This window comes from Anser anser (assembly GCF_964211835.1).
Source record: "Anser anser genome assembly, chromosome: 10".
In the NCBI taxonomy this organism is placed as follows: Eukaryota; Metazoa; Chordata; class Aves; order Anseriformes; family Anatidae; genus Anser; species Anser anser.
This window is the reverse complement of record NC_139730.1, coordinates 11,956,701-11,974,221: the sequence shown is the minus strand read 5'-3', so window position 1 is coordinate 11,974,221 and position 17,521 is coordinate 11,956,701. Positions and strand designations below refer to the sequence as shown.

Genomic DNA, 17,521 nt, shown 5'->3' with positions numbered 1-17,521 from the left:
ACTGATAGAACACCTGCATCAGCAGAGCTTGAAATCTCCCCCCAAATTGTGTATTGTAATCACTTTTATAATAATTGTATCTAGAGGATCTTACTGAGTTTACTTAATGGTTTTCTTGAAAGCTGCATTGCATACACTGGAACTCGTTATTCAGTTCAGTTGACACCCAAAGCTTCTCCATTGGAGTACTCGCAGATTAAAAGTAATTTTCTCCCTTATCTCAGTTTGGGAGTGTGAACTTGAAGTGCGTAAAGATAAGTGGTCATAACTGACCCTCTATCTTAAGCCTAATTGCTGCAAAAGATTTTTTTTGTTAATTGCTCAGTTCCAGGGTGGTCGTGTGGTTTGGGAGAGGGGAGGAATTTCTTCCCCCAGATATTCTGTTTTGCTGTGGTCAGGGGGCTATTTAGTGCAAATGCTTTAGAATGACAAGACACTTAGAGCTGGCAGACACTTAGCAGTAAAATAAATATTAAAAGCCAGGTGCTTCATAGCCTGTATCATGAAAAAGTGGTATTTTATATATGGTTTAAATTACAAAAAGTAATTTAATTTGGTAGAACTCATTTGGCTTCCACCCAGTGACGGTCCTTTTCCAGCTGTTACTCTGAACTGTTCTTAACATACCTGATGTGCTTTATGCTGAAAGAACACACCGTGTTTAATCCTGCACAGGGTAAGCCTATGGCGGTTGCGCTGCCCTTGACCTATAAAATTTTGTTCTAGGCACTGTGTAGAGCTGCCCTCTGTGCCAGAAGGGCAAGTAACGTGGGTAGATTTGTGAAACTAGGACGGCTGAGGTTGGCAGGCATCTCTGGGAGTCCCCTGGTCCAGCTGTGCAGGTCAAGTGGCCTCAGAGGAGTGTTGAGTATCCCCAGAGAGGGAAATCCCACAGCTGTTTTGGGCCCTGTTCTAGTATTTGGTTGCCCTCATGCTGAAAACATTCCTCTCTTCCATATAATCAGAAATTTCCTTCTGTGACTTGTGCCTGTTGCTGATCCATCTCCGAGCCTCCGTGGGTGTTTCAGGGAGGACCAGCCCCCAGCCAGCTCAGCAGCCTGAGCTCCTCTGTGTTAAGTTTATCCTGTACCGAGGAGCCCAAAACTGAAGCCAATTTTGGTGCATTCAGGGTTTCCACTCTCCTGTGCTGTGCAAGTAACCACCTTCCTCTCCAGTAGCAGTTGCTGAAGCGGAGCTGGATTCCTGCGATGGATCCAGTCACCAGCAGCCTCGTTAGCTGCTGCTGGGCAAACGACTTCTGCAGGGCTTGCAGAGATTTGAGTGCCCTTCAGTTCTTCTGGGCATGGCAACAGCCGGGAGAGGTTTTTGCTAGAATAATCAAGGACAAACACCATCGGTTTGTAATGTAAAAAATAAAAGCATTTTCTCATTATAGACCTTAAGTCTAAGCTGCTTTAGCACCTTTGAGGTTTGAAATGGAAAATTGTGTTGTGGTTATGCGATGTGTTTCAGTGACCGGTTGAGGGATGAATAATGCTGTTTTGATGTATAGGCATAATATATTGATGTGCAAATGTTATAGGTTGTCGTATACATATGCTGCATGTTGACTAAAGGAGAAATGTTTAGAAGTTAGCCCAAAGATGAAGCAGATTTGTGCTGCCAGGTCTGGACAGCGTTGCAGGTCCGTTCTTGGCAAGAGCTCAGCTCAAGCATCGCAGCACATGCATTATAAATACTTGGTGGTTTGTGCTGGTTACGATAAAAGCATAAATGGTTTCATTAGGCTGTGTGAAGCGCCAAGCCCTAGTGAGGAGAATTAAAGGGTGAGGTGTCAGCACTCGGCCTGGTATTTAATTGCTGTAGCCTAGACATTGAGTGCTGGTGCTTGCCCATGCAGAACAATGTCCCGCAAGATGAACATAATAAACGTAAATCCTCTTTTGCTTTGCAGGAACTCGAGTTGCACCTCATGCTTTTTGGCTTCAGCGCTTGTTTCGCTGCCCTGCTCTCTGCTGCACACAGGTTATGGAAACTGAAAGTCGGGTGAGGTTTGTTGGAGCGATCGAGCAGTGCAGTTCAGGTTGACGGGCTATATCATGCAGTGAGCTGCAGGCTTAAAAGAAGTATTTCTTCTAAATGGAAGTCTTCAAACAAGAGAATTTAAAATAAAAGTATTTAAATAAAAGAAATACTTTTGCCGTTATTGTGGCAGATATAACGAGAGAAAATTTAGGGAAGCTCTAACTCAAGTCATCCAGGTGCATTTTGGGTGATGAAGTGATCGCTGTTCTGGTCCCAGTTCAGTGCATTTCTGTTAAAAAAAAAGATTCCTGTCAGGATGGATGCTGTGAAATTGGTCGCAGATTGAACCAAATCAAGCAAAAAGTTGTCTTTAACATCTGCATATTTATGTCTGAAGATGCAGAAAGGAGTTCCTAACTGCAGAGGCTAAGTTAAAAACCCCATGAGTGCTCTGTGTGGTGCTCACACAGACATAGCAGTGTTAGCAGCATGGAGAAATGTAAAGATGCATTTTTTTTTTCCTGTGGGCTGTTCTTTCCTGCATAGAAGTTAGTTGACTTGCTTTGCAAAGGGAACTTCCTGCTATTAATCACTTTTTGTGATGATGTGCTTGTTTTATTGTGCTCAGTAGCTATTGTTACAGGTCAGCAAACACAATATTAATGATATATATATATTTTAATAACAGAGTCTTTGTTCTGTCAGGGTTTTTAATTAAGTTTTATGGAGGCTCTCTTTGAAATAAGTGTCCCTAGCATTGCGCAGCTTTTGTCCTGTCCACCTCCTTTTGGCTCTGTCCTTTGCTGAACCTGTTTGATGGCAAATAGGCTTTTCCAATTTCATCTTTTTTTCCTCCTCTCCACTGCATTCCCCATGTCTTAGGGCTTGGGCTCTTTGGGCATCTGGTTGGGCGGACTCATCACCTTGCTGCTGTGCTTTAACAGCACCGATGTATGTGGGGATTTAAACATGTGGCTGTGACAGCAAACGTCATGCTCAGTGGTCTAAGTTCAGTCTTGGGTTTTGTTACGCCCACGCTTTGAGTTTCCTTCTGGTTTACGCAGTAGCTCTAAGCAGTCCTGCTTTACTCAGAGGCTTTATTCGTGAATCTCTGTGCCAATTTCATAGTCTTTGCCACGCTGTGCGTGTCAGGCGTTTTCAAACTTTTGCCTGTTAATACATAGCTCTAAATAACAAAGATAAAATGCTGGATTTGTTTAGTTTTCACTCTAAGGGCAGCAGCATCAAAAATAGATCTGAGTGCTGGAGGCTCATCTGCAAAGGGCTGTGCAAAAAAAGGGACCTTAAATACCCGAGAGAAGGCATGTACCTTCCTACCCGCTCTGCTCTGCAGAAGCTCTTACTCTATGCAGGGGTGATATTCGGGTAGAATTACCTATAAAATGCCATGTTACTGTCATTACAGGAGAGCAAGGTAGTGCAGTGTTTTCCTAGATGCAGGTGTTTGGAAAACAAATTTATTTCAGGAAAGACCCAGAGATAGTCCTTATTCCAGATCATCGTTCCAGATTGCATTGGTATCGAGTCCAAAATGAAGAGACCGTGAGCACTGGGGATCAGGAGAGGAGGGAGGGCAGGTACTGAGCCACGAAAACGTTAGTGGTTTTTTTTCCTGCCTCCTGGGCCCCATGAATGAGCAAACGCTGAGCGTTCCTGAAGGCGACGGAGCAGATTATAGCTGAACAAGGAGGTTTTGAGATTCAATCAGATGCAGTTGCACAATTTCGGGAACACAGCTCATTTTTGAGTCTTCATCGCCAACAATATTGCCTGGTGAATTAGCCTGTGGTGCAAACGTTCAGCTCCCAGCCCGGTCCACGATAAGCATCTCTTTGTGCAGAAGTGCTGTAGGAGGTACCAGGAATGGGGCTGCCTGCTCCTCTGCGTTTGCCGAGCCGTTGGAGCACCAGCAGCCACTCCAGACGGACGCGTTGCTCGCACAGAGGAGCGTATTGAATTCGTTTCCTTCAGAGCGTTGAGCTCCAGCCAGGACAAGCTTTGGTCTCCCCAAGAATTTGAGGAATGCTGTTACTGAGTTTTTCCGCTAAGCGTCGAACAGCTTAGAATCGACGGGTTAGAAAAGTGAAATAATGTGAACAGAACCTAATTTTAGTGAAGCAGTTGTAACTCATTCTCGGTTTTCCGAGGCTGAACAATGTTGTGCCCCATCATCACTGGCTGCAGAAGAATGTGGGGTGTCGTTCAAGCATATGTAGACTAGATGTGCATAAATTGAATTAATAGCGCTTTTTTTTTTTTATCTGCTAGTTCTGTTAAAGAAATGCGGTGAGTAAAACTAACAAAAATGTATTAAGTTGTCTCAAGTTAAACATCAGACATGTCTTGAGCTACTTACTGGCCCTTTACCAGCATGCCTATGCCGTAGAGTAAGCTTAAACTTTAACAAGGCAGGATGCAGAGAGCTTTCTCATTTACGCAAGGAATACAGAAAATCCCTGAAAGAGTGATACTATGGCTTACGATTTCTGTGGGTGTTTGGGTTATAGAATATAACGTGATTTGGCGTATTAATCCAGAAAAAGCCATGAAACCTATTCCTCATTTAAAAAAAAAAAAGGAATCCTGCAGTTTCCCACTCCCACATTCGACACATTTTATCCTGAATCTGTTTTAACAGAAATAAGAGAAGTCCACCCTGTTGGGACGTGAGGGGATTCAGGAATTTGCCAATACAACATCACATTGAGGTAGAAGCCCTGCCGCATGGAGGTGGGGCTGCGATCACCGCGGGTCCTGCGCCCGTTCAAGGAGGAAGCATCGCAGCTGGTGGGAAGCTTTCTCTGTTTTATTCTCTTCTCAAAGAAATCCCAATAAACAGACTTGCTTCTCCCCTTGGGCCATTTCCTTGTCCTATAGCACAGGGAGCTGAACCAGAAAACCCTTTTAATATTGTTGTGTTGAATGTCACCATATTCTGCTTAAACACTGCTGCATGTGCTTGCTGAGCTGTTCAGCTGAAACACCTGCAAGGGACAGGTAAATCCTTTGGCAACACTGAAATAACTTTAGACTTTTAATCTGAAAATGCACATTCTAGGGAAGCGGATGCCTGAGTTTCAGTGGCCAGGAGGTGGTTTTGGGGGCATGGGGAGGGTTCCAGGGCTCTTGCAGGAGAGGATGAGGGTGCTGGGGGAAAAGCCACTGTGTGCAGCAGTGATGTGGGGGGAAAAATCAGAAAACAAAGTATGTACAGCCTGAAAAGGTTGGAAACCTGTGTATAGGAACACTCATTAGTGTTACGAAACCAGCCTCTCTGTGCAAGCACAACCATCAGCTGCTCGTTTGGCAGGTTTCTGCTATTGCAGAACTTGTTTTAGTCAACCGAGACAAATTCATATGCAACAGCATGAGCTGAAACAAATGCGTGTATTCAGATGGGGCGGGGGTGGAGGTCCGTCACTATTATGCTAGCAAACCTGCAGTTCCGGGGCTGGGATGTAACACTGTGCGTGATTATTGGTGCCACCCGAGGGATATGGTGACACTGGGCCGGGCACCCACATCTCTGCAGCCTGGAGCCACTCCACTGTGTCCCGCTGATGGGGAGCCCGTGATGCATGGGAGGTGGCAAGTGCCTTCAAGGAGTGCCTTTCCTTTCATTAAGCCTTTCTTTTTTAGCTTTTAGGTGCAAAATAAAACCTGCAAAGGTCATTTGAGAAAGTTGGGATTATAGATGTAAAGCCTTTTTAATCTTTTCTAATAAATAGCTGAGTAGGAAATAAATCTGCTGGGAGCTCGGAGCTGAACACTAATGTTCAACATCAGCACAAAATGTGTCTGTGAATCAATGTACATATGCAGCTCCAGGAACTACTCTGTGTATAACTGCCTTAAATAGGTTTGGCTTAGGAGTAAAGGTGAATGATTACCAAAACCGATGTAATAAATGAAGCATTAATTGTACCTGGCAGCACGACAGTTTCTGTCACCGTGGGCCAGATTATTAAAGTGATTTAGGCACAATTGCAAATACCAGTTCTCAATTAAGCTGGTTTGAGATGCAGCTCTTATGGGTTTGCAATAGTTCTTGTGGTTAGGGATTTCTTTTAACCAATGGTAAATGAGTCTGTATTAGGTGCTTCAGTAAGGCAGGGTTTTAATGAAAGCTTTGTGTCATAAAGCCTTAAAAGCATTTCAGTTTTGGAAAAACAGTGGCGACAAATCGAAGCGACAGTGTCTGAAATACTGAGGATACTACAGGCTATGTCGGTGTTACATATAACGTTGTCGAACATCTGAGAAGCCTTCAAAGTGTTTTCCCCTAATTCCATATATAATTAAAAAGCAGCTTCCTTTAGCTCATTAAAGTTAGTCTTGTTGGAGCAGCATACTTTTATATCTATTTAAATGAATAAAGTGTAACCTTAATATAGAATATAATAACTTCAAATATTAAATCTCATGTATAGCTGTGCTTTACTTTTAAAGAGTGTTTATCTGTCCTTCATGAATCCCAAACTGAAAATGAATGTGGTCCCCAGAAGCTCATCATATTATTTCGTAGCCCATTCAACTAACTTTTGCCATGTGTTTTTTATTAATGATACGATGACAGCAAAATCTGGAAAGCCAGTTGTTAGCGATGAGCGTATAAATAAGGAAAGGTGGTGGCTTTTCAAACGTCCTGATGGTATCTCTTTCTTTTAACAGGCTTTTGGAAATGCAAAAACCGCGCATAACAACAACTCAAGTCGCTTTGGAAAATTTATTCAAGTGAATTATCAGGAGACGGGCACTGTGCGAGGGTAAGCGGAAATCGGATTCACAGCGTATATTTTTTAGCATATTTAAATGTTATGAAAATGTTGGCGTACCTATGCTGCACATTAAAGTATGAATACACCTGAGCTGGCTTTAAGCCAGTCCAGCTCTCATTAATCATGATGTCAACTTTGTAATTAAGCTGAAATAGAATTTTTCTTCCAAAGAAGAAGAAACATTTTCTGCTGGCAAGGCAGGAAGGGGATTGTTTTAGCTAGGATGGGCCACAAGGACGGGCTGGGGGACTGGAGCGTGCAATGGGCAGGAAGAGGCTGGATGCAGTCTCCTGAAGAGAAGCCAAGGGGGATTTAATCTCCCAGCTGCCTGCTGGGTGTTACGGAGAAGATGGAGCCAGACTACTTAGCATCGTGGTCTAATTTTCCATATGCTTCTGTCTCTACCCTGAAGTGCCTCTTGAACCAAACCCATGACCAGTTAGGGCATCTTTTTCCGTGGGCTGTTGCAAGGAGATGCTTGTCTCCATCGTGTTTTTCCACTCTACCACCACGGGATTTATTTCCAGTGTTGCTGCTGCTTCCCAAAGCTGCAGCTGGATGAAGGCTTCTGGGTGGCAGATCTGGACCCGGATTTCTCTTTGGCCTCTCCTAAGGGTGTCAGCGTATCGTGAAGCAACTCAAACTAGCTCTAAGAGAGCAGTGCTGCCTTAACTCTGCCTTTTGGCTGGGTTAATTAACTCAGTTGGAGAAGCGAAGAGTAGATGTGGCATTCCAGGGGCTGGGTAATTTTTGCAGCTAGCTAAGAGATCTCTTGCTGGGACTTCATTGTTATTGTAGAGAATGGCTTTTAAATTTTTTTCTTTCTTACTTTCCAGCAAACAGTATCACACAAATAGATGCCATTAATTTTTCAAATGAGCTTGGGTACTCTGCGTACTTTGCAGTCAGGCAACTGTTTTTTTCATCCAACTTCTAATCTGATGTTCTTTTCCTTTTCTCTTCTTCTGTTATTAGCTCTGGTGAACAGTTCTCTTAAAAGGATAAGCCTCAATTGTTTTTAATACCTACTTAAACGGAAGCATAGGGTAGAATCCAGCAAATGCCATAACAATATATTATCTTGGCATGCTGTGCCAGCTCTCTGGTAGTGGCCTCTATTGATGGTTGGCAGTTACCTACAAATAGCATTGCATTTGTATGCTCCAGTCCTAAAAATAAAGATAATTTTTCTCCCTTTTCTTAAAAACAAGCAAACCAAAAACAACAACAACAAATAAAAAAAACCAACTTGTGAGCCGTTCCAGGCCTATGACAGTAAATTTTTTTTTCTGTAATCTTAGGAGGAAGATCACAAGTACTCTTTTAAAATTTGTCAGACTGTGTGTTTAAAATCTGTGCTTACACAAATCAGCTCTGTCCCCATTTTGTGCATGCAATTTGCTTTGTTAATGTAAGTGCAATTTGCAGTACCAAATCAGAATTTTGCTCCGTTCATAGGCTGAAAATAGCAGTTGGATATTTGATTACAAACTGTATGCAGATAATGACCCAAACTTGAAGGGAATTTCAACTTAAGAGATGTAATAGCTGAGAGATTTAGTAGCAGCCAACCCCACCCCACGAAATGAAGCCTTTGAAGATGCGTTTGAAATCAGTGGAGCATGAGCAATGGCTACGTTGAAGTGTGTTCCCATAAGGCTTTATGAATTTATTATGTCCTGTTCAGTGATAAGTGAACTGGGAGGAAGGTCGTTGCAACGTGTTCAGTCCTCCTAAGATGATCAAAAGCCTCAACATCTTACATACTCCTTAAAATTGCAGAACAGCCAGATGGGGAGACATTTTAATTAAATTTGTGCAGCAGCATGGGGCTGTATCACAAACAGCAAGAGGCAGCACTTTCAAACACAGTGCTTGGGTATTTTGCATGGTGGTATTTGTATGCGAAATTCATTCTCAAGTTTCGGTTGATATTACCTGGTATACCAGGTACAGGTTCTGTAGCGTGGTTAAATGAATATTTTGCATGAAATCATACTCTCAAAAACTCTTTACTGTTAAAACTGTGAGTAATGATAAGGTAGTTTCTATATCACTGACAGCAGTAAATAGAAAGAAAACATTTTGAGGGGATTTGCTGTTTTATACATTGGTTCTTTTCCTTTTCACTATCCTACTGAAATAAGGGGGCATAGTTTCTTCCTTGGACGTGTATTCTTTATGGCCTTCTCTCTGAGCAAACAACATCTTACCAGAACAGCATTTGCGTGCATCTACCCCCCATCCCACCTCAAAAAAAAAGAAAAATTGGCCCTGCTTTCAGTACTGGGTTGGACCAGATGACCTCCAGAGGAGCCTTCCAACCTAAATTATTGTATAAGACTTTTTTTGGGTCTATAATAAGAGCAGAAATCACAGGGGAAGGGATTAAACGTCAGGAACAGTGGACTCGATCCAACTCATCCTACAGCAGAAGTTCTGATACCTTCCTGGGTCACCCTATCTACTCCCTGAGTCTACAGGGAACCTCATGTCCTGGCTTGAAAACTTGGTAAAACACGAGCCCGTGCTTAAGATTAGAAGGGGGATGCAAAGGAAACCTCTTGGCGAGGAATATCCATAGCTGTTGTCAGCTTCCTCATCGGGAATAAACAAGAAAAAACCTTTTGGTGCACAGCATGCAAAGGAAAATGGTGCTGTGCTGTAGCCTGTCTGCCCGTCCTTACTCCTCCTGCACAGCAAGAGCCTCCCGAGGGTGTGCCTCTTCCAGTGGCCTCTCCTCAGTGCTGCCTGCCCTAGGAGTCTTCGAACACCTTTGGGCACGACCACATGGCTGATTTTTCCGTGAAGGCAGAGGAGAGGGACTGAGCCCCCAGTAACATCCTCCCCATTGGAGGTGGAGATGCGAGCACTGCGTTGTCCCACCATGTCCAAGCTTCCTTGGGTTCTGGGCTTGCACCTTGCTGCCTGTGTCAGTGCCACCCCGTTACGAGCTGGTAGCTGGAAAAGCACAGCCTCTGCTTTTGTGTTTCATGTTACATCATCGCTGTTGGCAATTATAGCTCCGGTTTCTAAATCCCTATCGTTACTGGTTGGTATTGCACAGAAAACAAACAAACAAACAGAGAACACGCCAAAGCTTGTTTCAGCTAGCAAAGCTTTGTATTAATATGTAGATGAAATAAGTTCATTATGAGGCTGTTAGGATAAATGTAAGCGCCAGTAAGGAGCTTCTGCAGTTGTTTGTTTTCTGACCATAGCCAGAAGTTAATAACCCAGGTTTTTGTTGAGAAGTGGCTGTTGTGGGAGAAGGGGTGGTAATTTGGGTAATGAATCTGCAGCTAAATCTTATCTTGCAAACTTCTGCATCCAGATGTATTTCTTGTTGAACTAGGGTTTGTGCATGAATTTAAGTCTGCAAGCGATTTTATTTTGCTGGCTTTGGATTAAATAGGTATCAGAGATTCTTAGTTTCTGTCAGAATTTCCCCCTGCACTCCCTGCCCATAGGCTAACTCATCTGAGATCATGTTTTTCATATCCAAGTTAGTTTTGGCTTTGTATCAAACCAAAAAACCTCAAAAGCCAAACATAATATTGGGCTTGTTCTGCCTAGGAAGAAATTTATATAACTAAGTGAAACAAGGCTGAAACTTTTTTGTGTACTAAAACTGAAAAGTCCCAGTAAAGCTGTGTTCATTTAAGTTGAATATTGGGTCAATGAATAACGCTTTTATTTCTCCTTCCAGTGCTTATGTTGAAAAGTATCTGCTGGAGAAGTCCAGACTCGTCTACCAGGAGCACAACGAACGGTAGGTGTCTGTGTTTTGCTTCCATGGTTGGCTTTGACTCCTGAATGTGTTGATAGCGTGGCGCAGATGGCTTAAATCCCTGTTTGAACTGGCATGGGGAATCGGGATTTTCGCACTTCTAACCATGTGCTTCGCGGATAAAGTCCCTGTTTACATTTTGTACCATCTTGGCTTGAGGAGACAAGCCCAAACTCCAACAGCTCTGCTAGTGTGGGTTCAGAGTGGGTGACACTAAGTTGTATCATCGCATGGGCTGGCCCCCTGAAAACGTCTTTTATCCAAAAAAAGCCATCAGTGGTCACGCACACTGTAACGACTCAGTGAAGCAGCAAATACCAGTGCATGGAGGGAAGGACGCTGCCAAAAACTTGCTGAGATAACTGAGCAGGATTTGCATCTTTCAAATGGTGGTGGCTGCAGGCACTGGGTCTGCTGTTATAGCCTGGAGAACAGCAGCCAAGGGGGAATGGTGTTTTGCTCTCTGCAGCCAGGGCTGTTGGAAACTTGCCTCTCCCGTTTCCGAAGGGAGCATCCCGTGGGATGGGGCAGTAAAAAGAGCATGGGGTGCATTGTGCCAGCCAGCAAGCCTGCGGGCACCCAGCTGCTGGGCTGGAAAGCTCCAGCCCTGCGGCACGTTTCCTGGTTGCATGGGGTTAAAGTGTAAAAGCAATCCTTGTAACAGGTCCTGCATTAAATCTTCATCAAACCCTCCTTGTTTGGTCATCTTCAAGGCCTAAGACTTTGTGCTTCTTGAAGGCCCAGGCAGATGGAGGAGGCTGCGACCAGAACCACTGGTAGTGCTCTGGGTGATGGGGAAGGTGTATCTGAAACTGAAAAATAAATCCTATTCATTGCAATTTTTGTTATGTTTACTCCTGCTGTTTTTTTATTATATTTATATGCATGTGTTTATTCATAATTTTGGACTGAGGCACCAAAGTCTGTCTAGTTTCAGGCTTTGTTTCCTAAGATGCTGTCTGGCCACAGAAGCCTGTTTTTGCTGTCTCCTTGCCTGTTTGGGGAAGAATGTACTACCGAGGGAAAAGAGACTTTGTTATTTTATTAACAGTCCTTGACTTATATTTTCCATTGTCTGTATGATTAATGTCATATGGATTATCACATACCATTTGTTTTCTTGCACAACTTGTAAACTACTTAATATCTAATTTGGGGACAAGATGACATTTTAATTCTATTTTATAGCTCTTAACAGATTGAAAACATCAGAAAGGCCTCTAGAAAAAGCTAAGATTATATAGACAACAAATTTAAGCAAATTATTCTTTCCTAATTGCAACATATTAATTGCTGTGTCCTCTTCAGTAACTGTTTATTCTGATTGTAACAAATTTGCTGCTTCTAACTCTCCATCATCTGTTGTCTTTCAACTACTGGCACTTGTGTCTGTGCTTCCTTTTTGGGATAGATGTGCGGGAAGTTTTCTCTAATGCTGATGGATCGATCCCAAAGTTAGATGGCACACACAGCCTCAGCCTTGATAAATGCGCTGTTGGGTGCTGTAATTATTAATTTGATTTCTCTTGGAAAATGTCTGGCATAAACCAAAGTTGTGGTTTTACATTCTGTTATGCTGTTAGCATTAATCCATGTCATAGTTGTTTTGAAGCAAAACAGATGAGTGTCACTTGTGTTTTTTTAGTAATATTCAGGTATTCCAAGTATTTGAGTAACCATAAAAATTGAAGATTTTTCCATTCTGTCATACAGAACTGCAACTGCAAAAGTATTACTTTGTTGTGGCAATGAAGTATTAAAAAGTAATAATTTCTGCATTGCAAAAGTGTTTTGATTCCAATAAATATGTAGGCCTTGCACATGTTTCTGGAGGAAAACACGACGATGTCAGCTAGGAATTCTTTAAGTATATTCTTGGAGAGTGGGCGTCCTTGGATGGAGAGGCGGATCTAATTCTCCATTAATTGGTTTAATCTTTTGCATCAGTGTACAGTGGTCTCAGGCCATTCCTAAACCACCATCAGGGTTGAGCGTTCCAGTCATTGCAGAAGGCTTTATTGTATATTTATATGTTGGATCTACAAAAATCTTTGTAAATCATTTTGGAGCTTTCATCTGTTTCCGCATCAAAGCGAGATCAGACCAATACTAGATGGAGATTGGGCTTGTCTCTTATTTGGAGGGCTTTGGTGACATGGGACTCAGTGGCTGTTATCCTTTCCAAATTTATGAGTTTTTTAGTTCATTTTGCTGTTCTATTCCCTAAAATTCTAATTTAATTCAAAATTGCCCTACTAGCTAAAAACCACAGGACTTCTCCCTATCTGTGAGTTAAAACTACACACAGATCTAAGTTCAGAAGCTGGAAAATGAAGTTATGAGGTTTATGTGTTTCCCTACTCAATGCTGCTGGTTGTTTTCAAGTTTAACATCTTTTTTTCTTTGTCACCAGGAACTACCATGTATTTTATTACCTCCTGGCAGGAGCGAGCGAGGAAGAGAGATCAGCATTTCATCTTAAGCAGCCTGAGGAATATCATTACCTCAACCAGGTGGGAATACTCTACCAGTAGTGCTGGCAGTACAAGGTCTTGCCTTTTCCACCACTGAAGCTTAATGCTAATGAAGAAAATGTGTGCAGTAATGAAAATGGGTTGTCTCAGTGCTCTAAAGGCAGTGGTCCGACATTGGAAATTAATCTGCGTTGGCAATCTGAACGCCTGATAGTATGGAAAAATCAGTGTTTTCCATTTTCTGTCCCCTAACTGGGATATGTTAAATAGATGACTATAAACACAATGCATATAAGGGAGAAACAGTAGTAACCTACCTGTTCTCTGAATGAATGTTTAGTCATTAACATCTGTCTGCTGAGCAGAAGAAAAGAGAAAAATGTGTGATGCCAGTAGACCATTAAGAAGTAGTATCTTAAATGAGATAGTCCTAATTTTGGCTGGCTGTTTGCATGAGACTTTGAATTTAACAATACAAGAAGTTTAATGTAAAAACATAAAAACTATTGAAAATGTCAGAATTAAAAATGTGTGAGGTATTACCAATGGCCAATTAACTTCAAACTTTAGAAAATCTAATTTACGTCAGGTGTTTAATATGCATTGATGCTTGTAAAGAGGGAATTTACCGCTTTTTGTTCAAAAACATAATTAATGGAGTAGGATGACATGGAACAGCACTTAGGTTACACGTTGATTTTTAACTGTAATTGCTGTTTTCTTGGACTTGAGACATGATTAGCAATAGAGACTGATTTAGCCCACAAGTTGGAGAGCAACTTATGTGCAGTGTGCAATGCAAATAACTTTTAGTCTTTCTAGAAATATAATTTAGCTCTGTAATATATCTCAATTACCCAGGGCTTTTTAAAGATTTTTAAAGTGGACTATCAAAGCCAAAATATATTGTGATATTAATGACTACCACCCACTCTTAGCAGGATCAGGAAATTTGCTCAGATGAAGAACATACTAAGAGTTTAAGGCTTCTGCTCTCTCTGTTTGTGCCTCCTGTGCTCGGAAGCAGTGCAGAGGTTGGAGAACGTGGTGTGTTCTTTGCGACCATCTGCGCTGCAGTTTTGCAGCTCAAAAGTGCCAAGATAATTTGGATGGAATGTTTTGTCAGATTCACAGATTTTGTTGGGCAATCCGGTAGTTCTATGTTAGCCTAAAATATTGCTTTTAATTATAGTCCTTCCCTTTATTTAGTAGCATTTTAATGTTTAAGGTCATTAATATTTAAAGCATAATAATGAATTTCATGGTGCGTAGTGTGTAGATCTGATAGGAGTGTGATATTTTAGGTTGAAGTGTTTATTTTAATCAAAATTACACTGCTGTGGGTGAGAAGGCTGCAGGAGGATGCTGAGGTACATCCAGCAGATGATGGAAGCAGACTCCGGACTTACCTGAACACAGTTTATGGAGAGTAGTAACATTTGGGGTATTTTGATTATAATCATTTTACTGCATTTAGTGTTCATGTTAGGGAGACCAGGTAACACTGACAACTATGAGAAAATGGCTCCTAAAGATGAGTTCAGTGCGTTGTTTAATATTTAGGATTCCCAACAATGCAGTAACTGCCTTCCTGTGTCCTGTAGGAAAAAGGGAAAAAAGGAAAATGAGGAGGAGGAAGGAAAAAGTAGTAATGGAGGAATGGGGAGAGAAACTCTGCAGACATAAAAGGGAAAACTAATAAAATGATCCTTGAGCATTCTCAGTAAGTTCTTGAATGTGTCCTAGAGAAATCCCTGCCTTTTAGAGAGGGAAAAGAACAAGCCCAGAAGTGAGCATAAGTGTGTAACTAAAATTAAATACTAAAATTTAAAAGCTATAAAATACTGAACCAGGCCCCTTAAGTCAAGGACTGACTCAATCCTCAACTCAAGCATTATTTTATTTTCCCAGGTTCTTCAACTCACATTGTTATGCAAAATAAAAATGTATTTTGCATTTCATATGAGAAATAATCTATTCAGATACTTCAACGAAATAACAGAGCATTTTGTTGATCTGTAAATGTAGGAAGCAGGTTGGACAAAAAATATTTTCACTTTTGTTTTTTTAAAAGCAAATTTACTTAAAATATCCCCTGAGTTTGGATGACGTCTCAGTCTCATACCAATGATAAGAGGCCTACCCTGCAATTTGCTAAATATTTTCTGTGTTCTACATCCATATTTATCCATTCTGGAATTAGTAATTTGCAGGATTAGATCCTTATTTAATTGCATCAGGAGCTGCGGTGCTGTGTCTGCCTCCCTCGCAGGAGCACCAAGTGCTGAGCCTGGGCAAGTCCTGCGCTCCTGTGATGCCTTTCAAGTCTGTCACTGTCTGATAGGAAAAAGTTGGAAACTCAGAAAAAGATGGTGCTTTCAACCAAGAACTCAGTTTTGCAGCACATATATGGGTCTAGAGAGAGATTGAGAGTGGAAACAAAAATCAACTCTGCTTGAATATCTCTCTGCTCTAGGCAAAGCAAAGATTTTTCCAACCATGGTAGTTGAATTCTCTTAAAAAATCATTAAGCTGATAGCCTGAGAAATCCCCACTACCTTGAAAATACTAGGAGCAGAAATCAGAGCATCACAGGCCTTGAAAAGAACTGTAAATCTTACTTCATGCTGAAAAAGATCAGGAATGACTGCACAGAATAATAACAATTATTTTACTTGGGAGGTCGCCATTGCTGCTCTGCCTGAAGAGCCGGTGGTGGGAGTCATGTTTGGTCTGAATGCTACTTAACTCGGTCTGCCTTGCTTTCAGATGACAAAGAAACCCCTCAGACAGAGCTGGGATGAGTATTGCTATGACTCTGAGCCGGTCAGTACAAGTACACGCGTCTTCTGTGTTGCTGGTGCAGGGCTGCTCCTTTTGCTCACTTGAATTTGGGAGGTGCACCAAACCACAAGCAGAAATGAAATGAAATTTAACCTGTTAATGACCCTCCCCCCTGCCCTGCGGTGGTGCTGCTTGTGTGTTAGCTGGTGACAACATGGATGCTCTTTCAGTTACCCTTTTTTGCTTACTTCCATCTGGAAAGCTTCTTCAGCAGCTTGGTTTGGATTCGGTCACCTAGTTTTCACAGTCGTTCCTTCCTGGTATATAATACACATTGTTTCATGTAAATTGATCATCACACAGTAATTTGTGATGTGGAAGCATTGTGAGAAGTGTAATTGCTTCCTGATACAACTGCAAATCAGCCCCTGGAAGTGCTAAGAGAGGGCTTGTTTAGCATCAGCTCATGGTGATTGTCGCAGCCTATCTGCCGTCCAGTTTCCAGGAAAAGGACAACAAAACCAAAAGCACCCCTCAGCCATCTATGGGACAATCAAATCCTGCTATTACTGAGAATGCAAACAATTCCTTCTCCTAAAATAGTTCTGCTGTCCTTTCCATATGGGTCTACCCAAAAAAGGGACCGTGATGCTTCTTACCTTCCCCAGCTCCTCTTTTGCATCTAAGGCAGAGGCGGTGGCTTTGGTCAGTGGTGTGCTTTGGGTTTGTGTGGCCTGCAGCTGTGTCCCCGTGATGGTCTGTGTCAGTTGTGTCTTGCACCAGAAAGCATGTTTTCAACCAGCTGCATGTTGTCCTTGCTAATTTTGCTGTTCACTTGATGGTTGCCAAACCCAGTGAATGTATCTGGAAGAAGAGGTGATCTGGGAAGGAACTGTGATTCTCTGAGGCTAAATCAGCACAGTACCAGCACGCCTTCAGATGCAAACCCTCGTCAGTAGAGGAGGAAGGGAAGGGAGTCTAGCCTCTGGAGGTTTAAAAATGTCAAATATTGTATTAGCATCGTTATGAGGCCCTATGAGACCAGGGAGCAAAGAGTGGATGCTTCTCTGTATGCCTCAGGATGCTGTAATGAGTTGCAAAGCCTTTAATCGCTTTAGGAGTGGGTTAGGACAATCGACTGGAGGAATGCCAAGAAAACCAAGCCCCAGGTTTGTTGCCTTATTTTGCATAGCAAAACTGTGCGCCCTTACAATTTGGCTGTTGATCTGGTATTTTATTTGCTCAGGGTTGTTTTCCATGATGTTCCTGGTATATCACTTCTTGGCTTCAGTGAAGATTTGCTCTTAAACATCCTCTGGCCTTTTCCCTCCAAGGAACTAGTGGCAAAAGGAATGGGCTCTACCTGCTGCAGACTTTCAGCTTATAAAGAAACCCTTCTGTATCTTCTTTAAGGGTTTCCTGGAAATCCAGGGATTGCTTCAGTTTGATAGTAAGCAGGGAACTCACTGTTGTTTCGAAGTGTTGAACACTCTGGGAAACTAATTGGCCCAGCAGAATATTAATAAATATTTTGGTACATGGGCATAGATTTTATAACACGTCTGCCCTAATATCAGTGAAACTCATATATATGTATGTGTATTTACACACACACACAATATATATATATATACACACACGTGTATATATATGTATTTGTGTGTGTGTGTATATATATATATATATAA

At 42.0% G+C, this 17,521-nt stretch overlaps 1 protein-coding gene across 15 annotated transcripts in view; it reads left to right on the top strand.

The window, feature by feature from the left end:
- Positions 1-17,521, top strand: part of MYO9A (myosin IXA) — a 188,244-nt gene that overhangs the window by 58,393 nt on the left and 112,330 nt on the right. For 11 of the 15 annotated variants that reach the window (XM_083850478.1, XM_083850477.1, XM_083850490.1 and 8 more), the window contains exons 3-6: positions 6,679-6,773; positions 10,495-10,557; positions 12,989-13,088; positions 15,819-15,875. In XM_083850478.1, coding sequence (XP_083706604.1) covers positions 6,679-6,773; positions 10,495-10,557; positions 12,989-13,088; positions 15,819-15,875 — 315 coding nt within the window. The remainder of the gene's footprint in view (positions 1-6,678; positions 6,774-10,494; positions 10,558-12,988; positions 13,089-15,818; positions 15,876-17,521) is intronic. The other 4 variants (XM_083850482.1, XM_083850479.1, XM_083850489.1 and 1 more) reach the window with 1 other exon arrangement.